Source organism: Grampus griseus (assembly GCF_964374135.1).
Source record: "Grampus griseus genome assembly, chromosome: 5".
Lineage (NCBI taxonomy): Eukaryota > Metazoa > Chordata > Mammalia > Artiodactyla > Delphinidae > Grampus > Grampus griseus.
Genome location: NC_138998.1, coordinates 143,583,051 through 143,607,804, shown reverse-complemented (window position 1 = coordinate 143,607,804; position 24,754 = coordinate 143,583,051). Strand labels below are relative to the sequence as shown.

The following is a 24,754-nucleotide window of genomic DNA, read 5'->3' as shown; positions in this document are numbered from 1 at the left end:
GAGAAAGAAAACACAAGCCATAGACTGGGAGAAAGCACAATTTGTAAACCTGATAAAGAACTTGTGTCTAGATTATATAGAGAACTCTCAAAACTTAGTAAGAAAACAAACAACACGTTTTAAAAAGTAAGCAAAAGATTGGAACAGACTCTTCTAAAAAGATATATAGATGGCAAATAAGCACATGAAAAGATGCTAAACATCATCAGTCATTAGGGAGATGCAAATTAAAACTATAATGAGATACCTCTACACACCTATTAGGATGCTTAAAATTTAAAAACCGACAATACCAATTCTCGGCAATGATGTGGAGGAACTGGGACTCTTTTTTTTTTTTTTTTTGCGGTACGCGGGCCTCTCACTGCTGTGGCCTCCCCCGTTGCGGAGCACAGGCTCCGGACGCGCAGACTCAGCGGCCATGGCTCACGGGCCCAGCCGCTCCGCGGCATGTGGGATCTTCCCGGACCGGGGCACGAACCCGCATCCCCTGCATCGGAAGGCGGACTCTCAACCATTGCGCCACCAGGGAAGCCCAGAACTGGGACTCTTATCACTAACAGTGGGGATGTAAAATGGTACAACCACTTGGGAAATCAGTCTGGCAATTTCTTAAAAAGCTAAAACATAAACCTACTATATGATCCAGGTTTTCTTCTAGGTACTGACCCCAAATAAATGAATGGATATACCCACACAAAGACTTGTAAAGGAATAGTCACAGCAGCTTTACCTCTAATAGACAAAAACTGGAAACACCCCAAATATCCATCAGTAGGTGAAAAGATAAACTAGGGTGCATCTGTAGGATGAAATAGATCAAGAAAGGGAATGAAATGTTGATACATGCAAGAACATGGATGAATTTCGAAATCATTTTGCAGAGTGGCAGAGGTCAGACAATAAAGAGTAAATGCTGGGCGATTCTATTTATATAAAATCCTAGAAAGTGCAAACTAATCTATAGTGTCAGGAAGTAAATCAGCGGTTGTCTGAGGGAAGCCAAAAAGGGCAGCAAAGAGCTGTTACAAAGGCATACAAGGAAGGAAGCCTCCAGGAGCGCTGGGTGTGCTGGCTGCAGTGGGGGTTTCACGGTGTACATGTCTCTTAAAGCTGATAAAATTACACACGTTAATATGTGCAGTAGAAAATATGTCATTTATACCTCAACCAAGTTCTTAAAATATTTTAAATAGGGATTTCCCTGGCGGTGCGGTGGTTAAGAATCCGTCTTGCAATGCAGGGGATGCTGGTTTGATCCCTGGTCGGGGAACTAAGATCCCACAGGCCACGGGGCAACTAAGCCTGTAAGATGCAACTATAGAGAAGCCCGCGCACCGCGCGCTGCAACGAAAGATCCCACGTGCCACAACTAAGTCCCAACGCAGCCAAAAAATAAATAAATAAATATTTAAAAAAAGAAAATTTAGAGAGTAACAAATTAAAATTTTAAAATCTATCTAACAAATGTAAAGCCTGCTTCATGTTGACTTAGTTTCTCCTCTTGCACCTGAACAAGGAGTTGAAAGACCTCAACAAAATCTGACCAACTGCTCAGGAGTATAAAACACTCCTGAGATACTCTGGATTTTTCTTTAACTCAAATTTGGCACATTGGAAGGAAAACTCCATGTGATTCTGATAAAAGATACTGGAAACTGTTTCAAAAGGAAATAGTACAAATGAGGAGACGAGACTCATGCTGACATCTCGGGGCCTGCATGTGGGACAGCCCAGCCATGGCTGCACTGATCACAGGCTGCTGAGGAGGGAGACTGCAGGGGCTGCTGTCCCAGGCGGGGCTGCCCTCATCCTACTGGGTCCACGAAAGGAAACTTCCCCAGCTTCTCATTTTCCCACAGTACCGTAGATCCAAACTCTGGGCGTCTGATTTAAATGTGAAGGCTTTCTCCTCCCTACTCCCCTCTTTCCCCATCTGACCAATTCCGAAGCTATTCCTGATTATTTCTCCCCAAGATATACACACGGGCAGTTTAAGTGCACCAGGATGATACCTGATGGCTGGCTCAGGTTTGCTAAACTGAAGACACCAAGGTGAGGTCCAATACCTGTGCTCTGCTGTCTCAAAAGAAGGAAGAGAGGATGCTCACCACCTGCCGTCTCTAGGACGCTCCTGCTGCCCCCCCGAGGGGCTCCTCTCATAGAAGCCAGCTGTGGACGCTCACAGTAGGTGTGCTGATTCTGTGCGAGGCCCGTAGTGACATCGGGAGGGGCAGAGTGCAGATCTGCTTTTGAAAAACAAACCCAGAATAAAGGTGCTGTTAATTCAGAAGAGCACTAACCTTAAGTTGCTGTTTAAACCCCATTCGGCTGAAGCTTCACTAGCTGAGCTCTAAGCAAGGCATGGGGCATTCTGCCTCATTTTGCTTTTCCGGTTGACCGAGGCACATCGGATCCTGTGAACTCTGAACTCCAGACATGGCCCGACAGCACTGCGTGCACGTGGCCATCCAGTTCTCAGAGGGAACTAGACCAGAACCACCAACTACGGCACAGAGACGGTGCAAGGAACTCGCCTTTCCCGACGGCCTAATGAGGTTTTACTAAGAAATCTCCCTCAATGAAGCAGAAACACATTTTAAATCAATTGTTGTTGGAACATTTTTCATTGTATTATGAGAAAAATTGCCAGGCTTCTATAAACTATCCCCACGCCCCCAAAAGGCAAGTTGGCTGTCATGCAGACACGAACCTTTGCAGTCTTCACAGAATAAACCTACACAGATTAAAAACTATCCCTCCTGCCAGTTCAAAAGCCTCACTATCAAGAGGCTGCAATCAGGTTCTTAAGGCGGAGTGTATTAATGTCACATTTAAAGATGAACTACGTCAGGTACAAAAATGTTTAAAGTCACTCCTCCCACTGTCTGAATGTCGACTCTGGGTTTCGTTTTCACTGTATGGCATTTTTATCTGTTCGGATACTGGTTGGCTGAGAGCTGCTGTAGCATCTCTGCTACAACCAAGCCTTCCACCAGGAAAGTACCGAGTCTGGACCTAGCGTGACGCTCGTCCACTCTTGAGAATCGATACTGATCTGTAGTCTCTTTAGTCTTCAAATGAATGCTCCCACCATCATAGATGGCACCTTGATACTTAAAATTTTTTAATGCCAATCATTTATCTATCATTTCATAACCTAGGCAGTATGCAATCTAAGAATTTTTAAAAATATGTAGAAAGATGAAATTATGTGGCAGAAAAACACAAACTCACTATTAACATAGCAGAAAACACCACCTGGAAAAACGTAACTTTTTGACAAGAGTTTTCACAACCCTTGAAAAAGCTTGATATTAATGAAATTAGCATTTTAAAGTACGCCTATCACAAAGTTCTTTCAGTTTAAAAAGGAATTTCCCTGCCCTTCCAAATCTAGCAAAAAAAAAAAGTGATTTTAACAGTTATTAATGAAAAAAGGTACAAATGGTAACCTCAACTACAAAGTAGTTTCTTAAACAGCTGCATAAAAATAAGCAAACTACACTCAAAATAAAAATGAACTACTAGGACTTACTGGTGGTGCAGTTGTTAAGAATCCACCTGCCAATGAAGGGGACACAGGTCGGAGCCCTGGTCCGGGAAGATCCCACGTGCCGCGGAACAACTAAGCCAGCGCGCCACAACTACTGAGCCTGTGCTCTAGAGCCCACGAGCCACAACTACTGAGCCTGCGAGCCACAACGACTGAAGCCCGCGCGCCTAGAGCCCGTGCTCTGCAACAAGAGAAGCCACCGCAATGAGAAGCCCGCGCACCGCAACGAAGAGTAGCCCCCAATCGCCGCAAGTAGAGAAAGCCTGTGCACAGCAACGAAGACCCAATGCAGCCAAAAATAAATAAATAAATAAATAAATTTACAACAAAACAAAACTGAACTACTGTAATTAAACGTACTGCTTTTAAATATAGGTATTTACTTTGTGTCCAAATGTTTTATGTATATGATTTTCCTAACCCAAAATTGAAAATGATATATATTTTTAATTACCTTTACCTAACATTTTCTGCCTCCAATTTTTTACAGTCATCTTCTTTCTACACTTCTTTCCTTAGCCCAAATTGAAGAATTCTCTAGTGTCAGAAACTAAAACAAAGGGTGGTTTTTATAACAAGGAGAGGGAAATGGAGTATTTTTCAGATTTAAAAATTCAGGTCAAACAGGTAGCATATGAAGGTTACGAACAACAGTAAGGTATCAAGTAGAGCCCGAGTTAAGATGTTTAGAATCTACCAGAACGAATCACACAATGCGTACGTAAGGCCAGGCGAGCAGGACGCGAGAAGAGTGGCCTCAGCCACAGCTGCACACCAGGAGTCCTCCACCCACAGAGGTGACAAACCCGCCTGTACGTCTTTACAGCCAGGACCTTCCGGGGATGGAGACGCCCACTCAAACACACCTTATGTTCAAAACACCCCACAACCCTGAGGAGTCGAGGGCTGTCTGCTTAAACATTCTGAACTGTGGTCAGTTTCTCACGCTAAATATGCTTCTATTTCTAACCCACCAGGAAGCTGTGTTTACGACAGCTCGGCAATGGCTGATACAAGCAAACTCTAACCTATTCCCCTCACCGTCGAACGCAGAAGAGAGCTTCGGGAAGCTGAACTAAGCGAAGAGAACATTCAAACACTACTGCTTTCCTCACACCGGAGGTACCTGTGTATTTCCAAAATGTGAAATCGCCGTGACAAACAGGAAAATATATCCATCTCAAGCTGTTTTCAAGCTCTCCACTGTAAACCCCCGTGAGGGCAGGTGGGCTATAAACACCAGCCATTTTAGGACCCCCAGGAAAGCTACCAAAACAATCCTGGCAGGCTGTTTCCAAAGGAGCCTTTTCTCGTAACGCAAACTCCCCAGGACAGTCCTGACAGCCCGACCCCAGCGGTCTTGGAGCCTCCTCCACCTGCCAGAAGCAGGTCGAGGCGTCATGAGTTCTCACCCAAGACTCACAGCACGAGCTCCACAGAAATGTGCAGACGTCTGCAGTGACACAGCCAATGACAAACAAAGAGCGTCCCTGATGGGCCCACAGAGGCCAGAGATGGAAGACGTCAGTCACTTACAATGCCCAGTCCAGCCCAGTGACCAAGATCTTACATAAAAGCAGTTCAGCACCTGAGACCTGGGCCTGCCTGGGGGGTGTTAACCCACTGGGACCCCACCCAAAACACTGGCCAGTCATGGGCACACCTCTGATGCACCATTTTGGTTTTAGCAGAACAGCAGCTAACAGCAAAGAAAATGAACAGGAATCAGAAAACTGTGGGCCAGCCCTGGCTCCAGCACAGCCAGTTGTGTGGTCTCAGGCAGGCTGCAATCACGCAACTTAGCTCTTCCCTCCACACCTGGAAGGAAGAGGGTGTTCAGATGACCCCAGCAATACTGATGCACCATCTGAGAAGTACACTTTTTTAAGGTACTCGTGCAAGAATGTATATGGGCTTTGCATGCCAGCTACGTTACTAGTTTTGCTTTTTAAAAAATGACTTTAAATGGTGAAAGGCTTGCAATGTTTTCCTTTCTAAGATTAATGTTATTTATTTATTTTTGGCTGTGTTGGGTCTTCATTGCTGTGCGCGGGCTTTCTCTAATTGCGTTGAGCAGGGGCTACTTTCACTGCAGCGTGCGGGCTTCTCATTGCGGTGGCTTCTCTTGTTGCAGAGCACGGGCTCTAGGCGCACAGGCTTCAGTAGTTGTGGCACGTGTACTCAGTAGTTGTGGCACGTGGGCTTCAGTAGCTGTGGCACGAGGGCTCAGTTGTGGCTCGTGGGTTCTAGAGCGCAGGCTCAGTAGTTGTGGCTTGCGGGCTCTAGAGCGCAGGCTCAGTAGTTGTGGCACACCGGCTTAGTTGCTCCGTGGCACGTGAGATCTTCCCGGACCAGGGCTCAAACCCATGTCCCCTGCACTGGCAGGAGGATTCTTAACCACTGCGTCACCAGGGAAGCCCCTAAGGTTAATGTAGTTTAAAGGGCCGGGTGACTTGGAAAAGGTCTGGGCACTCGTATGACTGAGCTCTGACTGACATCTCTTTTCAGGTTGAGGGCTGTCTAACCCTGGTACGTGGAGAAAGAAAGGCCGGACGGCGGCTGCAGCCCCAGCCCCGCCTTGGGATGCCCAGTGCAGGGACAACCGAGGGCTCCAGCTGCACACACAAGGAAGGAGCAAGGGCGGGGACCACGTGCGGGTGGCAGGCCCCCGATCATCAGGGACTGTCCACCTGTGCAGGCCGCCGCCTCCAGAGCGGAAACACCAGGTACTCATCAGGGACCCCGGGGGAGGTCCACACGCCACAGGGTCTGGCTGGGGCTGCCAAACCACAGAAGCATCAGGAACCACTTTTGTTACTGAAAGGACATTTTCCGTAGGAAAAGGAGAAGGTGGGTCTGGCTGGGCGCGGGGGCTCCCCTGCCTGGAGGGGCCCCTGCGGCTGTACCGACCTACGCGGGCGAGGGCCGCGGGGCCTGCGGGCACGGCGGCGGCACTGGGCACGGCGGCAGGCCGCCCTCCCGGGTGAGATGAGGTGCAGGATGCGGCGGAGGAGGCGGGCGAGCCCTGAACGTCCTGGTAGAGCCAGGGCGCGACACCGGCGTGGCTCTGGAGCGGCGCGGAGGCCAGTCGCCCGGGCCGCTGTAAAGAGTCCTCGTCTTCTGAGGCGGACGACGTGTCTGTGGTCAGAATAACGAGGACAGGCATGAGGGGGGCGTCCTCCGGGGCGGAGTCCCCACTGGCCCCAGCCGGCCCGTGCCCTGGGCCCCTGCACAGCCGCGCCCGCGGGTCCACGAGGGCCTGCGTCTGACCGGCCGTGAGCCCCGCGGCCGGGCTCCCCTGGAGGCTCGGTCTCGGGGCGCCACGCCCGGAGGCACAGCCAGCTGCAAGCCTGACGGCCTCAGTGCGTGCTGTGGGGTCCCGGGAGTCCACCCCCAGGGCACCTGCCTCCCTTCAGCAGACGTGACTGAGCTCTGAAAAGAGCCCCTGCCTGAGACCACCGCCTCGGGCAAGAAAAGTGAGGTGAGCTCTGGTTTCATCCAGTCAGCAGGACTGCATTTTATCACGGGTTTCACAGTTACCAGTAAGTTCTTTAAAAACTGGGTAGTATCTATGGTTATACTCAGTAGAAACAAGAATTTGACAGCCATTTCTAAGACTTTTTTTGTAAGTGAGGAAGCATCACCAAAACGCTCTGCTTATCTTGCAGACCTGGTGTGTTTGGTTTTTTACCATGTCTTCAAACCAAACATGCACGTCACCAGTTTCGTGACTCAAATAACCAGACAGGCAGCAGCCTCGTGCTCTCAAGCACCTGGACAGGGTTTTCAAAGAAACTTCAGACATACTAACTATCCTGAAGAGAGACTCCACATAAAAGTTTTCATTTCTAATGGTCACGACAACAAAAGCACAATAACAAAATAAATAACCCTCCAAATAGCCTTATTCTTTCCCATTTAAGGCCTGGTAACAACATAACAAGTAATAGCTAGTGAAATGAGAATAATTTTAGAATTCTGAATTCAGGGAACTCTGTCATTCCATGAAGTACGTACTCCAGGTTCCTCTCTTTACTAAAAGACACAAACTGCATCTTAGTGAAAAAATTAAAATATACACAGATGTCCTGTAGAAAGCAAGCCTGCACCCCCCCCACACACACACACCCCCACACACACACTCTTCACTACAGTCGGAGGCTGTGCCGCCCCAACGGGAAACCCCTCCCAGGCCACCGTGACCCTGCCCAGTACCTGGAGGTGTGTAGGCCTCCACGGCCATGTGCGTGAGGACGGAGCGCCTCTTGGAAGGCATGGGCATCTTCCTCTCTTTGTATTTGGCCAAAGCTGCCTGCACGGCCTCGGTATGAACATCTGCACGGAAAGAACAGCAACAAAAACACGTGTTACAAGATTCCTTATGAAGTAACAAAACCATGGTTCACGTCTTTATTTGTTTTCACTGAGTGTAAAAGGAACACAAGCTCAGCCTACACGTGGGTCCCACACGTTGGTCCTAGATTTCCATAAATATTCCTCGGCTTGTAGATTTGACTTTGGAAATACTTTCAGATTTAAATCAAAAAGAAGAAATCCTCCAAACTGAAAATAATATGAAACATGAACCTAATGTGCTCTGACTGTGGCACAAACCACTCCAAGTGGCGCTAAAGCCCTGTGGTCAGACCGTCAAGCCGCTACCCCAGACAAGCCCCAGGACGGCAGAACCGCACAGGGAACGCAGGCTCTCCTGCAGTCTTGCTGCTGGTGGTCACAGGGGCCCCGCCACACTGCCACGCTTGTGGTCGAGTGTGAGAGAGCAAACAAAGAGGGGCCTGACGGTCTCGCTCCATCGCCCCTCCCTGGAGACCAAGACACTCGTGAGGGAAACAAGAGACACAAACAGAGACCAAAAGTGAGGGAAAACCCTGCAGTCCTGAATCTGAGTGAAAATTATCAGCATGAACACATGTGGCATTTTATCTTTAGATAGTATGTCTTAACCTCTGTCGCTAACAATGTCTAGGAATGATGACAAGCCCAACAGCAATGAGCATCCCTACCACCCAGACTGTGGTCTTAAAGTACCATCCTCACTGCAAGCACCCTGAGACATGGTGGATTCTAGGGTGGGGGCAGGGAGCACACAGGGGAGCCTGGAGCATTGCATCCTAACAGCCGTAAGTACACGGCCCAGTGACCCAAATGCCAGAGCCGATGTGGAGACGCTCCCAAAGGCTCATAAAGATGGGGCAGTTGGAACATCACCAAGGATAAATGCTGGAAGGTCTGAATATCAACTACAATGCTAAAAAACAAGATAAAAGAAAAGAAAGGAAGGAAGAGAGGAAGCAAAAGTAATTGGCTGCCTTTGGAGGATGCCGGTGACCTAACCCATTATTTTAAAAAGGAGTAAACAGATGGAAAGAATTGAGCGTTTCTCCAGGCTCTCCTGTGCCTGTGGTGAGCGAGCACAAGTTTCTCTCCATAGAAGCAGTCCAGCCATTTTGCCACCCTAATGAACAAATGGGTCTGCCAGCATCCCAAGGAGGAGAGAGACTCAGGCCTGCAGTGCCTCTTGATGAGAGAACACAGAACCCTAAGTGACCTGCTGGAGCCATGGAGCCGCCGGACCACAGCCCAGGCCCCAAGACCGAGTTATCAAAGGTGGAAACACACGTCAGCCACCTGAGGTATGTGCAACCACATTTGGATCCTGGGTCCAAATAAACTGTTTTTTTCCCCAAACCACAGGAACATTTGGGTATTTGATACTAAGGAATTATTGTTAATTATTTTGTGACAATGGCATTATCTTTTAGAGATAACATGCATTCTTTTCAGATACAGAAGCCAAGAATATTATGCCCTCTAAATGAAATAACATGATCTCTGAGATGTGCTTCAAAATCACATGGGAAGGGAGGAAGCAGGGGATTGATGAAGAAGCCAAGACTGAGCCTGAGCACGGCAGGAACTGTGGGGGCTGGACGAGTCTGGGCCTCATCACACCACCAAGTCCACTTTTGTACGTGTTCAAATTTTCCCCAACAAAATGTTTTTAAAGCATTTAGAAACCTTATAGTAAAATGGCTCATAGGGTACTATCAGGAAAGATGAAAAATTCACACCTAGGCGTATTAAAGTACAATTTACAAATATCAAAGACAGCCAGCCAATCCTAAAAGCTCCCAGAGAAAGAGCAAATCATCTTGAAGGCTCAGGAAACAGACGGACTTTACTCAGGAGTAAACACCGGGTGCAAGAAAGCAACACAGCTGAAGAAACGAGTGTTGAACCTAGAATTTTATATCCAGCCAAAGTATCATTTAAACTTGAGGGTCTAATAAAAATACTCCCAGACATACAACCGAAAACACTCATGAAAGACAGTGCTCAGGAGAGAGACAAACCTAGGAGCCCCTGCAAGAGATCTGGCTGTGACGGGCTGAGCACACACCTTAAACGTTACTGCTGCCTTAGAAACAAACAAAAACCTAAGTACAGATAAGACAACCAACAACTCAAAATCTAGACAATATCAACATTACAGGGTATAAAGCAACAGATCCAAGAAGCTCAACAAACCCCAAGCACAAGAAACAAAGAAAACTACACCAAGGCCCATCATAATCAAGTCACTCAAAACCAGTGACAAAGAGAAAAATCTTAAAAGTACCAGAGGGAAAAAAGGCACAGTACATACAAGGGAACAACAGTAAGGAATAAACTTGGAGGAATAACACTACTGATGTGAACGCATGATTGTTAAGCCACAACCATTAAGAGAGCCGGCTCTGCCATAACAACAGACGAATACATCAACAGAATAGAACAGAGTCCAGAAAGAGAGTCACGCATGCGTGCGACCGCTTTTAGACAAAGGAGCAAGGGCATCGGGGACGACGGGATTACCACATTCAAAAAAGTAAGCTGTGCGCCATACCTTGAACCATACTAAAATTAACTAAAATCTAAATCATAGACCTAAAGCTAAAACCTAAAACTATAAAACTTCTAGAAGAAAACCCAGATAAGAATCTTTGTGACCTTGGGTTTGGCAAAGATTTCTTAGATGTGAGAACAAAAGCACTATTCATGAAAAGGAACTGATAAGCTGGACTTCATTAAAATTAAAAACTTCTGCTACAAAAGCCACTGTAAGAGAGTTCAAAGAGAAGACAAAGCCTTACGGAAAATATGAGCAAAGCACATTAATGATAAAAGTCTTGTTTTCAGAAAGTAAAGAATGAGAACCAGATACAGTTCACAAGGGCAGAAAGCAGGTCATCAACGTCAGTTACATGGAAATGGAGGGAGGACAGGAAGCGGGGAGATGAGGACAGGCAGGGACAGGAAGGAGACCTCTGGTGACCCTACTTACGGTGCGTGTACATGCGTGTGCTTTTGTACCCAGGGCTAAAGAAGATGGTATCAGTGGAATGTTGATGGGGCCGTTTCTAATATCCTATGTTACATGTATCACTTACGTAATCAGAAAAGAAACTATTATCAGCGTGAGGAAGTTTTTAAAAATGTATATTAAATTGGTAAGAAATTATCTGATCAAAATTTCTCAAATCACTTCATCACACTCCCATGTTGACATAACATTTAAAAACTTAACGTTCTTTTTAGGTATTCTTAAAACAAAACGGCCATTTCTTTATCTCTCTTGAAAGTTTTTCTTTATACAAAGGTTTACTGAGAGAGTTTAAATACAAAGGAAATATACAATCACACAATGGTGAAAATGTTAAACAGGCAAAAGAGTGTTCAAAAGTTATCCATATGTAATCTATAATTGAAAGCACAAATTTTTTCAATGGATGTCCTGATGATTCAAATAAAATATCAGAGACAAATGTAAATATTTATAAAAGCACTGACAGAGTGGCAGAAATCTAATTAGAAGGAAATCTCCAAAATTAGAGAAAGAAAAAAATACTAAAACACCTACAGTAGTAAAGGGGTCCTTGATGCACAAATCCACCAATACCAACCCCAAAGATCTAGGTAGAAAAATGGACACAAACATTTACAGAAATTATTCTAATGGGGGAAGGAAGATTTAGCTTTCTCCTGAGATTCCTATAAGCATCCTCTAAGAAGAGAACACTTACACTCCAGGCTACATTAAAACATACTATATTATGTGGAAGTTATATTTTTTTCTTGAAAAATATGATGTGGTAAGTTATGGTTCAAGTGAAAATAATTTCCGAATGGGAGGGGAGTTTGGGGGAGAATGGATACGTGTATGTATATGTACAGCTGAGTCGCTTTGCTGTGCACCTGAAACTATCACAACATTGTTAATCGGCTATACCCCAATATAAAATAAAAAGTTAAAAAAAAAGAAAGAAAGAAAACAATTTCCTCAGCGGAGACGTGGTGTCCGAGCAGAGGCCTGCAGGCCTCTGGTCCCTACCTGACCTGAAGCGCTCGTCCCGGGCGTGGCTGGGCCTCGTCTTCTGCTGTTCGGGCACGGGGGCCGTGGCTTGTGAGGGCCCGGGGATCCTAGTCTCTGCTTGTAGGGATGGATCTACTCCTGAAACACAGTTTTACAGGAGCACCTGCTGTGAACAATTTGCTTTTCCAATCATGGAAAAACCCATGTAAAACAGCCCACGCTTCCCGTCCACTGCTGCACAGCACCCGCTGCACGACCACGCACGCTGTGGTGGCCCCAACGCCAGAAGACCCTGAATTTGGAGGTCAGGGCGTAGACGTCAATGTCCGCTTCCAGTCCCACCACCCACAGCCCAGCGCAGCCCCGCGGCCTCACTGCCCACCGGCACCCAGCCGTCCTGGGCCCCGAGCTGGGCACGTGCGCACGCAGGGCCGGCTCTCTAGGGCCGGCTCTCCCTCCCCTTCAGTGTCCCTGGTGTCAGCAAGCCCAGTGGGAAACAGCCCACAAAGCCATCACTGGGGGTGTCGCCAGCCACCCTCAGACACAGGGATGAAGACGGGTGCCAACCAACCCCGACGGGCGGCCGGCCAGCTCTCCACTCCCTGTCGCAGCCCCCCGGGCTCTCACGCCCACAGCCCTGACACCCAGGCCCTCGGACGCCACGTGCCACGGCGCACGAGCATGCAGCCAGTGTGGGCTGAGCCCTAGTTTGCTGGTATCTGAGAAGAGCACAAAGTGAAGCCTTCAGCTGGGCTTCAACAAAATAATCTGTTCAGTGTTTTAGCCTTTGTTTCAAGACATCTCCGAAAAATCACCTCCAGGGCCCCCAGCCCTTACCACTGCCCCAAAAGCAGCAGCCTATCCCCACCTGGGCCCGGGTGGGTCCTGACCTCCAACGCTGCTTGTGAAAAGCCACCTGGCCCCCAGCTCTCTGTGACGACACACAGAGAGGACAGAGGGGACGGGGGCCACAGGCGCTCGGCTGCCCAAGCCTCCCGGCACCGACGCCACCCCTGTGACTGAGGAGCCCCCAGAACACCAGCTCTGGCTCCGCAGGCAGTGAGGAGCTGCCCTCCGAGCCAGGCCAACCTGCAGGTTTGGGGGCAAAGCGCTGCTCTTGCTGTTGTTTTACCTACCAGGTTTGGGGTGTTAGTTATGCAGCACGAGAGGACAGCGACACCCCCTGGAAATCCATGTTCAGCTCTTCAAAGTGTGAACATATACACACATACACATACGCGACATACAGCAATACTGGTCAGCACTGCTTCTGGCTTTTTGCTTCTTGTGACTGGATAAAATTTCTTTAGAGTCCGTAACAAAGAACACAGAATCTTACGTGTTACAGACTATAACCAGGCATGCTGCTAAGTGACATATATGCATATGGACATCCTTACAGTTTTACTCCAAAATACAGTGCTTTTATTGAGATCGATTCATTTATTCAACGAAGATACAAAGCCCAGTGGGAAATCACTGGATAAGAGTAGGTATATTTTTAACAGGTATCAAGAGAGAACTTCTCAGAAAGGTCACAGCAATTCGCACTCCCGCAATGTGCTATTTCCCCACGTCTTTGTCAGCGATGGATGTTATAAGGTTTAGAATTTTGCCAATCTGACAGGAGAAAAATGGTTCACTAATTTGCATTCCCGTGTCTGCTAGTGAGGTTGAACATACTTTACTGTTTATTGCCCATCCGTATGTCCTCTTCTCTGAATTTCTGTTAATTCTATCCAGCTAAGGAGCCCCCCCAGGTGACCTGCAGGAAGCCTCGGCTCAGCTGGAGGTACCACCCTGGGCTGTGCTCGCACCCCAGGCCATGGCCGGCTGGTCGCAATCACTCTGCAGTTTTCATTTCTAGGGAGACAATCATAACCTGTTTCTTCTTCCAGGTCTCCTATCTTGTAACTCCCACTCGAAGGTTGTTCAAATGTTCTCTGGAGTTTTGTAGTATTTTATAATTACAAACATATTTAGAGCTTTAATCCTTCTAAAGCTTACGTTCGCTAATGGTGGAGAGGAAGAGGGTCCCACTGTTGCCTCCAAAGGGATGGCGCCGGTTACTAAATAAATCTTCCCTCCTTTGAATTGTCCCGAATCGTTTCTAGACGCCCCTCTCTTACACTGTTGGGCCTTCCACACCGTCCACCAACGCCCTGCGGTTGGGACTAGAAAGTGCAAGCGAGCGGGCTGAACACCATGAAGCCCAGGCCTTTCTCACTGGCTCCTTCCCAAAAGTGTACTGGCTACTTGAAGAACTTTTCTCCTTCAAGTGGGTTATTACTTCCAATGCCAGGTTTCAGGAAAAAAAAATCAGCCACTGGTATTCAGAATGGACTACATTTTGTTCACACATTAATTTGGAAACTACTACTTTTATAATATTAAATTTTTCCATTTAGGATATTGGTATATTTCTTCATATTTTAGGGTCTTGGTTATTTCTTTCAAACGGACTGCATGATCCTAACATAGGTCCTGTGGCTTTCTTGCTAAATGTATTAAAAACATTTGATAGTTTATTGCCATTACGAACGTGAGTTGTTTTATAAAGAGCAATATTGCCAGAGAAAAGTTATTGATTCTTGCATATCTGTCTCCTATCAAACCAAAGCTCTTACTAATTCTAATAGCTAAGTAAGGAGTCACCTAGGTTTTCAAGGTATAAAATAACAGCACCTGTGCAAGGATGGCATGCTGCGCTCCCTAACACTCGCCTGCCTTGTCTGTCTGTGGCGCTGCACAGGCACTGGCCACCCTGACGGAGGGCCTGGAAGTGGCATGGCGGGCGTGGCTGCCGCTGAGGAAAGGAAGTACGATGCCACATGAACGCCTCGTTGGACAGCTGCTGTTGATGCCTGGCAAATGGGCTTCAAGATGTTTTCTTTAATAGTTTCCTCCAATTGTACTCAATTTTAGTTGTTTTTCCTTTATTTTGATGGATGAATGTCAGTACATAAAGCACCTCCTCAGTATTCTTCTTGTTACTGATTTATTGTAAAATATATCGTACCGATACAGGCAGAATAAAGCATGTATTCAGTTCAAAAATTATTATACAGAAAAAAACTCAATGTAACAACTGCAGCAGTTAAGAAATAAACACTCATGTGCCTTAGAGCTCCTTGTGGCCCCCTCCAGTCTCCACACACACGGAAATGCCACACTCACTTCAGGGAAGACCACTTCCCTCCTCCTCTTTCTTTACCAGCTACAAAAAGGTTTGAGAAATGGCAGTTCGGTGGTTTTTTTAGTTTTACAGGCTATATTCCCGTGTAATCATTTTATCACTCCCCGTTACGTTTATGAGATTCATCCTTGCTGACACACGTATGCATCCTGCTGATGGATGTTTGAGCACCTGGCAGTTGAGAGAAAACAATGAACATTCTTGTGCACAGAACAAGAACAGGGTGCAGGCATCCAGAGTTTCTCCAGGGCATGCGTGTCCCTGAAGGAGAGCTGCCGGCTGCCTCTGCACCTCTTCAACTCTGCCAGGTCCCACGAGCTGTGCACACCCGTCTGAATCGTCTCCAACAGCCCAAGGTTTAATGCGCATCTCTCTGACTGCTACCAAGCTTAGGTAAGTATCTTTTCGTTTGCTTGCTGGCTATTAGGGTTTCCTCCATTTTCCTACTGGGCTTTTTAAAAAATCATGTTGGGGGACCTTCTGGCTCTTTAAAGTTGAAATTCATTAAAATTAAATTAAAAATTCAGTCTCTCAGTCACACCACCGCACTTCAGCTGCTCAGGGGCCACGCGTGGCAACTGGTCAGCGTACCAGACAGTGGAGCTAGACCATTCCCACTATCGCCAAGGGCTCTGCTGCCGCTGCTGCCTTGCAGGCTCGGAAAACCAGTCCTTTTCCTGTTATTTGTGCTGGGGTTATCTCCTCCCACGCTGTGGCTTGTCTTTAGTCTCTTCATGGGGACTTGTGATAGAATAAAATTCTCAACTTCAACACACCCCGATTTACCAATTTTTTCCTTTACAGTTGCTGCTTATTGGTACCTTTAGGGACTTGAGAAATCCCTCCTATTTAGAGATGGTGACAGTTTTCCTGTGTGATCTTCCAAAGGTGCTATAATTTTTGCCTTTCTCATTTAGGCCCTTAATATCTGGTTTCCGTGTCCTAAGGAACTGTGCCAGCACCGGGAGCGGCAACACCACCTCCACCGTAAGCCTGGTCTCCACAGCGGTGCATGTCTGTCTGGGCCCATGATCTGCTCTGCATTCTAGCCGTCTTCCCTTGTGCCAAACCAGGCTGTCTTAATGACGATGGCTTGATATTAACTCTTCGTACCCTAATCAGCAAATCCTCCCACCTCATTCTTCTTTCTTATCATATTTTGAATCCCTTGGCCCTTTAAACTTGTATATACATTTTTTTTTATAAACCTTTCTTTTTTTTTTGGCTGTGCCGCATACGGCACATGGGGTCTTAGTTCCCTGACCAGGGATCGAACCCGCGCCCCCTGGAGTGGAAGGGCAGAGTCTTAACCACCGGCCTGCCAGGGAAGTCCCAAACTTGTATATAAATTTTAAAATTAGCTTGTTAAATTCCACCCCCAACAACTCTGTTGAAACACTGAATGTGCACGCTACAGATCAATCTAAGGTGGGAAGAACTGACATCTTTATAATATTTGTTCCAAACCTAAGTAAGGAAATGTTCCTTACTAAAACCATAAAAATAATCATGGTCTATGATCATAAAAATAAAAGAAATCCTATTTGGGAATGAAATCTACACCAAACCAGAGATATAAATTATACTCTATGCCTTTGGATTTTATAATCTTATAGTAGACATGCTATTTGCCCAGACCTTCTCAATAAAATATGAAACTACCAATGTCAAGCTCTAAAATCAAATTTTAAATCGGTTTTACGAGACGCGTGCTGACCTTACCTTGAGCGAGTGGTACATAACGTGCAAGCAGCTTTCCCCTTTTCTTTTCATATCCTTTTTGAGTGATGTCACCTAAAACAACAATGGAAAAATAGAATTACATTTCTTCTGAAGTTCCCAAAATTTTTTAATTAAAAATTCATTCATAATGGAAAAACTGGAAACACTTAGGTCCTTCAACTGGTGATTGGATAAAGAAAGCATGATGCATCCACACAGTGGAATGCTAATCAGCAGTAAAAAGGAACAAGCTATCGACAGACAACAATCTGGGTGGATCTTACACGCATATTGCTGAGTGACAGAAGCCAGACTCAGAAGGCTACATGCCGAATCATTCCCGTCACAGGACATTCTGGACAAGAGTCAAAACTGCAGAGACTCCGAGGCCACGCCCCAGACCGACAGAATCTGCATCTGCATTTTACCAAGATCCCCAGGTGACTTGTGCAGGTTCAAGCTGCGGAAGTACTGGTGTAAGGGACCCACAGGAAACCAACCCTCGCAGGCCACGGGGTGTCCCTGGGCCAGCACTCGGGGAATAGGACCTAAAGAAGAACAGCCTAAAAATGAATTAACCTACCCAGAAACAGGGCAGGAAATGTGTCTGCAGGGAAACACTTCTCAGTCTAAGCACAGCAGCTGGTTTCCTGGATAACTTGGAGCGCTCAGGGCAGATCCAGCATGTCTGGGAGACTTTATTTCGACCAGAAGCATGTATCACAGTGTCCACGAGTACCTTGCACTTTGGGTGAGTGGTCTTCAACAGAAATCTTCCAGTGCTCTGCAAGCCCTCCTGGCACCCACTCCGCGCCCCTCCTGCCCCTGCCCCCCGCCCACCCACCCCAAACAAACAGGCAAAGTGGTGAGGCCACTGCACAGAGCCTCCGCTTTGAGGACTGCGCACCCAGTCGGGCGCCCACAGAGCCGCTCCCGGTTGCCACCGACACCCTTTGACTCGGCCTTGGTCTGCACCTGACCCCCCACCAACCCCACACAAAACTATTCTACTGCCTTGTGGGCCTTTTAATTGGAATACGTTCTGCAAAACATATCCTGCCTTGTGTCTGTGTATCTTTACTCTACCTGAATGACATCATATAATAAATCTCACTCTGTTGTCAATTCTTCACTAAGCACTTCGTCTTTATCATCACCCAATCTGTGATGTAATGAGCACACCTAATCCACTGCTGACTGCAGTGGCCCGTGGGCTGCGCTGTCCTTGTCTTACACTCACTGGACACTCACAGACCCTGACTGGATCCAGGATATGATTGTATGATTTTGCTTACTGAGTTTCAACTTGTGAACAAATTTAAAGCACATGTGTTTTTTTTAAACAATATCTACTAAAAAATTTGTTTCCTCCAGAACATATGAAAATATGTAATTAAGACAAATTTAAATGAAAACAACATTGCAACACTAAACTAAAACAGACAAATCCTCATTTAAAGCAGAGCACTGGATTTTGCAGGATTTTTTTTTCAATTTTTTTAAAATTAATTTTTATTGGAGGACAGTTATTTACAATGCTGTGTTAGTTTCTGCTGTACAGCAAAGAGAATCAGTTACACATACATGTATATCCACTCTTTTTTAGATTCTATTTCCATATAGGTCATTACAGAGTATTGAATAAGGTTCCCTGTGGTATATGGTAGTTTCTTATTAGTTATCTACTTCATATATGGTAGTGTGTATATGTCAATTCCAATCTCAGAATATTTTAAAATTAAGTACTCATTTTCTAGAAACTGTCTCTTCTCATGTTCCCATTTCAAATGAACGCTTACGTGGTGAAGGTACCAAGAGCATTCAGAAAGGAAACGTGCTAACTCCCACTTTGGTGCTCATGATATCCTGAAAGCTGTCCAAACCAACTGAATATAACCCGCGACACATTTTCGCGTGTAACCAGTTAGCATATTTTCAAATATCCAATGTAGACACCAACCTGACACACCTCTGAATGCAAAGCTTCCAGCCACAGACAGCAAAATGGAATCCAAAACAGACTCCAGGGCAAAACTAATGAACTAATAAAGGGACTCACATCCAAGATTTCTGACCCCAGGTTCGGTAAACGCTAGAGAGAGACCAACAGCAGAGCAAGCTCCTCAGTCTGCTGCACAGAACCGGGATGACCCTGACCACCAGCCAGAGGGAATCCCAGACACAGTGGAGGTCTCCCCTGCGTGGGCACCCCGGCCCCAGGGCGATTTTGGAAACACACCAGGCCATCTGCAGAAGGTGCCTCTCTGGTGGCCTGTGGGCAGCTGCTCTCAGGAATGCTCCAGGCAGGGGCACGATGTGTGGCTCGGGTTGACCTCCACGGCCACAAACCAAATACACTTTGGATTATAAAGGCAAAACCCCGAATGCTATCATCATGTCTCTACCTCAGCAACACAATTTCTAAAGACCTATTCTCGAAGGCACTCAGTAGCTCCTTAAGGTCACAGGAACGAGGACAGGCGGTGCACATTACATGTAACAGCAAAGTATGTGAGAAAACCTAACTGTCCATGAAAACAAGTAGGAAGAAGTGAATGTGATGCCATACATCACTACTACAGGATACTGTGAGTCCTAAAAAATACTCTGGTACTTGAGGGGGCGGGGAAGGGGGTGGGTATCACTTACACGGGATCCATGATATCCTACTGAGCAAAAACAGCAAGCTGAAAAACAATGTACATATGAAATGATGTAATTCTGATAAAAATTAAAAAATAAAACTATATTCACATGCATGTAGGTATATATATTTCTGTATGTGCACAAAATGTCTGGAGGGGTACCCAACAAATTATTAGCAGTGGTTACCCCTAGGAAGTGATTTATTTATTTGGCTTGGGGTGGGTGTTAGATTTCGCTTTTTACTTCATGCACTTTTGAACTCGTTATATCTTTTAACACAATAATCATATAATCTTTTATAATTAAGAATATATGGAATATGGTTTGATAATGTACTATGGCTATATAAGATGTTACTGTGGGAAACTGAATGAATTCTATGTACTATTTTTGCAATTTCTTATGAGATTAAAATGATTCCAAAATTAAAAGTTAAAATATACGTGAGAGAGACTATGTAAAATTGGTGTTATTTCTTTTTTAAATGTTTGATAAATTTTGTCAGTGAAACCATCTGGGCTTGTAGATTTATTTCCAGGTTTTTTTTTTCCTTCTCTCTTTTGCTTTATTTTACTTTTTTTAGAGCAGTTTAAGGGTCACAAGCAAAATTGAGGGCAAGGCACAGAGAGTTCCCATCCATCCCCTGCCCGCCACATGCACAGCCTCCCCCAATATCAACATCTGCCACCAGAGTGGTGCATTTGTCACAGATGATGAGCTACGCTGACATGTCATCATCACCCAAAGCCCATATGGTTCACTCTTGCTGTCATACATTCCGTGGGCTTGGACCACCGTATAATGACATGTATCTATCATTACGCTACCATACAGAGTATTTCACTGCCCTAAAAATCCTCTGTGCTCTGCCTATTCATCCCTCTCCCCACCCCCTGAACACCTGAACCCCTGGCAACCACTGACCTTTTTTACTGTCTCCATAGTTTTCCAGAATAGTTGGAATCAGTAGCCTTTTCAGATTGATTTCTTTCACTGAGTAACGTGCATTTGAGATTGTTCTGTGCCTTTTCTTGGCTTGATAACTCATTTCTTTTTAGTGCTAAATAATGTTCCATTGTCTCAATGTAAGAGTTTATTTATCCATTCAACTACTGAAGGACATCCATCTTGGTTGCTTCCAAGTTTGAATGAATAAATGAATAAAGCCCCTATAAACAGCCACGTGCAGGTTGCTTTTAAACATCCCTTGGTGAGATAAAGCGACACTATGGTATGATTCACACTGGATGCTCATAACCAGAACGCAGAACACTCTTGCAGCTGAAAGGAGAACTTAAATATCATCCCCTCCAGGGTTTCCCAACTTTTCAGCTGCACAGCTTCCACTCGAGCGAACTCTTTTGAGGAATGTGAGTGAGAAACTGTGCTGCTGAGGCAGCGGCGGGCCTGCCCTCTGGGCACCCCTTCCTCCCAATGCAGTGGCGTGGCGGACTCCGGAAACCCCTGAGAAAGGCACCCTCTCCTCCCCAGTGCAGAGGCTTCCCCGCCTCAGCCCTGCCTCCCCGCTCCCGCCCCGACCTTGCTCACTGTGCCGACCGACCTTTCTGACTTTCCAGAATCTAGACTGCTGTCAATTTCCTTTCAATTTTTAAAACTGCTACCATTTCCGTGACATCTGGGGAAGGAGAGTCATCTTCACCTGATGACTGGTCATGCATATTGACCCAGAAAATCCTCCACCCCAAGTAAATGCTCCCTGGCTAGAGACCCTCTCCAGCCTCTGTGCACAGAGGTCCTACCCCTGCTCTGCTCCTGCTGTGGTGTCTTCCTTCTTCAGTCTCCTCTGTGGTCTCCTCGCTCTGCCTTTCCCTCTGGGGCTTGAGTCCCTCGAGGGTTTATCCTAGGTCTCTTTGCATTTTTCAGTTCTCCAGACGGGGCAACTGTTGTACCAATGACTTCCAAATTTCTACTTCCAGACTAGCCCTTTCTAAAAGTGCCTGTCCTACACACCCAAATGTTCCCTGGACACCATCCCTCAGATCTCCCAGAGGTGCCTCACGCCCAACAGGTATGAAGCAGATGTGTTCTTCCCGTGTCCCACATCTTCAGTGAAGAGACCCATCATCTCCCCAGCATTCATTTCAGAAACTCGGGAGTCATCCTAGAGCCCCCCGATGAGGGGTCATCCTCCGACGTGCCCCTCTTCACACCAAGGCTGCTGCTTCTATTTCAGAGCACTCTCCCCAGCCCACTGGCTCAGCCTCCAGCCAGGTCAGCACGGTCTCCTGCCCTGGAGCACGGCAACATGCTCTTTAACGTTTCTTATCCCAATGTCACACTCATCCAAACCACTCTCTACATGCCACCAGAAAAATCATTCTAAATCTGAGAGAGACAGGAGTAAAGAGAGACAGACAGAGATCACACAGGAATATTTCAATTGCTGCTTAATACCTTAAAACCCCGCCGGCTCCATCATTTATTAAGGAAGACCTGCTTAAAATAAAGCACCCAAGGGTAACCACTCCCTTAGCCCTTTTTCAAAAACAGAAAATTGGCCATCTCTCTTTTCAAGATTTTGTGGGTTCTTGAACGCACACACTCATTTTAATCTTCTCCCACTGTTGAGAGCTGGGGTAGAAGACTGCATAAGGTATACGTTGATGGCATTCTTCTTTTTTAATACAATGCCTTTAGCAGACCACACACTTTGCTGTGTTGTCCAATACAACAGCCACTAGCCATATGTGGCTATTTAAATTTTCATTAATTAAAAGTAAATTAAATGACTATTTAGTCCCCCAGGCCCACCAGCCACATTTCAAGTGTTTAATGCCACAAGTAGCCAGTGGCTACCACACCGGACAGCACAAAACATTTCCACCACCACAGAAGGTTCTACTGTGCCTGTCACCTCACATCTACAACACCCACCTGGCTGCAGGCAGCATGTGAGTTTGTTCCAACACTGGTCTAGACTCCAGAGTCCGGTCCAAATTCCTCTCTGGCATGCATAAATCCTCCCGTGAGGAGCCCCGTCCTTCCAGCCTGCTCTCCCACCACTGGCCAGGGGGACACTGTCCGGACCCCCAGCTCACTCAGCTCTGGCTCACCCTCCTCTGCCCAGCACGTCCTTCCATGCTCTTCTGCTCCACCCTCCTCACACGTGCCTTCAAAACAGAGCTGGAGGAAACTCTATTTCCTGCTTGCCCAGCTCTGACAGTCACTCCCCTTTTAGCGCCGACTGGGCCCGCACACTTCACCGCACTGCCAGTTCACGCGTCCGTCAGCCCCGCTAGCTCATGAGCCTTTCCACTCAGCCTGCTGCAGGTTGCTGAAGGACAGGATGACACGCCGAGGGTCTTAGTCTGCTCGGGCCGCTATACCAAAATGCCACAGGCTGGGTGGTCTAAACAACGGTTCTGGAGGCTGGACGTCTGAGATCCACGTGTCGCAACAGGGCTGGTCCCTCCTGCGGCCTCTCTCTTCGTGTGCAGACAACCGCCCACCTGGGTCATCACGTAGTCTTTCCCGTGTGTGTGCGTGTCTCTCTCTCTCTCTGAGGACACGGCTCCTAGGGGATTGGGGACCCACCCTTAGCACCTCATTTAACCTTAATCACCTCCTTAAAGGAATATAGTCACACTGGGGGTTAGGGCTTCGACATATCAATTTGGGGGGCACAGTTCAGTCCATAGCACCAAGGCTATCTGACGATGAGATGAGAATCTCTATTTCTATAACATTTCTATGACCTTCATTTCAAAACGATCCTAGTTTTAGTGTTTCCTAGCTGTTTCCTGAAAACAGCTTAGCCTCCTTCATCTTTAGAGGTAACCGAAGGACACAAACCCGTGAGTTATGGAGGAACTTACTAGGACATGCTCTTTTGAGTTGCCTGTTCTCAACAAGCATAAGCATAGCTTTTGACGTTTCAGATACTCAGTTTAAAGGTTCTTTACCAAAAACCCTGTAGAAAATTTGTGAAGTCTGAAAGGGAATAAAAGTTCCTTCTCTGTTTCCAAAATGGTAGTCTTAAATCACGAATAGTCAGTGTAGACTGAAGGAACAGGATTTCTATTCTTTCCTTACGGCTGAATGACACAAAGCCAAGTCTGAATGGAAACCCCTGCGTGATCACTGTACCCCGGCGATTACTTGAAGTGCTGCCCCAAGAATGCAGGAACTCTCAAAACACAGGCCATTCATCTCCTGTGTGAAAAGTGGGAAGGGAGCCCTTGGGGGGCATCACTCCAAAAGATTCTTCATCAACAGATGACAGAGGTAACAATGTTTAGGGTCTCCTTCCCTGACCACAGAGGTTTTTCTTCGCCAAATAGTACCTAACTCCCTAGTCATTTTAATGCAGAAGCACAACACCAGAAATGGTGGATAACTTACGGGTAAACAGACTGATCCACAAGGGTTACGCTGGTCTCACGCAGAAGCAGCTCACTGCAAACACAATGCTCCTGGAAGAGTCTGTCTTAAGGACGTGCCAGCAGTACGCTTCCCACTCCCACCACCCTGCTTCCTTCCCCTCCTTTCCTCAGCCGTGTCATAGCAGAGTGACCAAATGCTTTGTAGGCATTCATTTTATATTAAATGGTGTATATCATGTCAGTTAAAAGATGAAAGAGAGATGTGTCTTCAAAATTACAAGTCTCTGGGTCTTTCCAACTAAGACGACGGAGCACTCACCCTGGAGCCCGACGATGACACCTGCGGGGACGCCCCATGGGGGTGCGGGCCGCATCGGCAGGCAGGGACTCCACCCCCGGGCCCTGCTCCGCGAGGACTCTTCACCCCAGCAGAGCAGTGCCCCCGCCCTGGTCTCTTGTCAGACTCTAAGTCCTGAATGTATATTGATCTCACTTTGCGAGGCTGAAGGTCAAAGGAGGGCAGGGAACTGAATGACCACAGAGGCTGCCACGAGTGCACGACTCAGACCCACACGCCTGGGCTGAGGCCTGCGCCAGGCGGCTGTCCCCAGAAGGGCACTGTGCCCCGACACACCCGCTCCTTCCTGCCCGCCAGCCGAGGAAAGGGCCTGGCCAGACTGGCCAGTGCCGAGCAGGACGGCAGTCGCTCTCCCCCAGGTGCTGCGACTGCCGAGGGGGAGACAGGACCCTCACGTCTCCATCCCGCGTCCTGGCCCGTGTGTCACACGGGAAGCATTTACTGCACAGGGTAGCAGGCGCGCCCCTCCAAGTCATCCCAACACAGCGGAACGATGGAGCAGACTGGCTGGGGTCCCCACCTCGCTCACCACGCCACTCTCTGCCTTCAGCTTCATCGT

General features: G+C 47.0%; 1 protein-coding gene across 3 annotated transcripts in view; it reads right to left on the bottom strand.

Annotated features, from left to right (window-relative positions):
- DIP2A (disco interacting protein 2 homolog A) overlaps window positions 1-24,754 on the bottom strand; it is a gene marked incomplete at its 3' end in the record, with an annotated part of 90,720 nt that overhangs the window by 57,893 nt on the left and 8,073 nt on the right. The window contains exons 2-6 of one of the 3 annotated variants that reach the window (XM_082654181.1): window positions 16,849-16,920; window positions 11,949-12,068; window positions 7,772-7,891; window positions 6,467-6,694; window positions 2,112-2,249 (exon numbers count right to left, since the gene is read on the bottom strand). In XM_082654181.1, coding sequence (XP_082510307.1) covers window positions 2,112-2,249; window positions 6,467-6,694; window positions 7,772-7,891; window positions 11,949-12,068; window positions 16,849-16,920 — 678 coding nt within the window. The remainder of the gene's footprint in view (window positions 1-2,111; window positions 2,250-6,466; window positions 6,695-7,771; window positions 7,892-11,948; window positions 12,069-16,848; window positions 16,921-24,754) is intronic. The other 2 variants (XM_082654183.1, XM_082654182.1) reach the window with 2 other exon arrangements.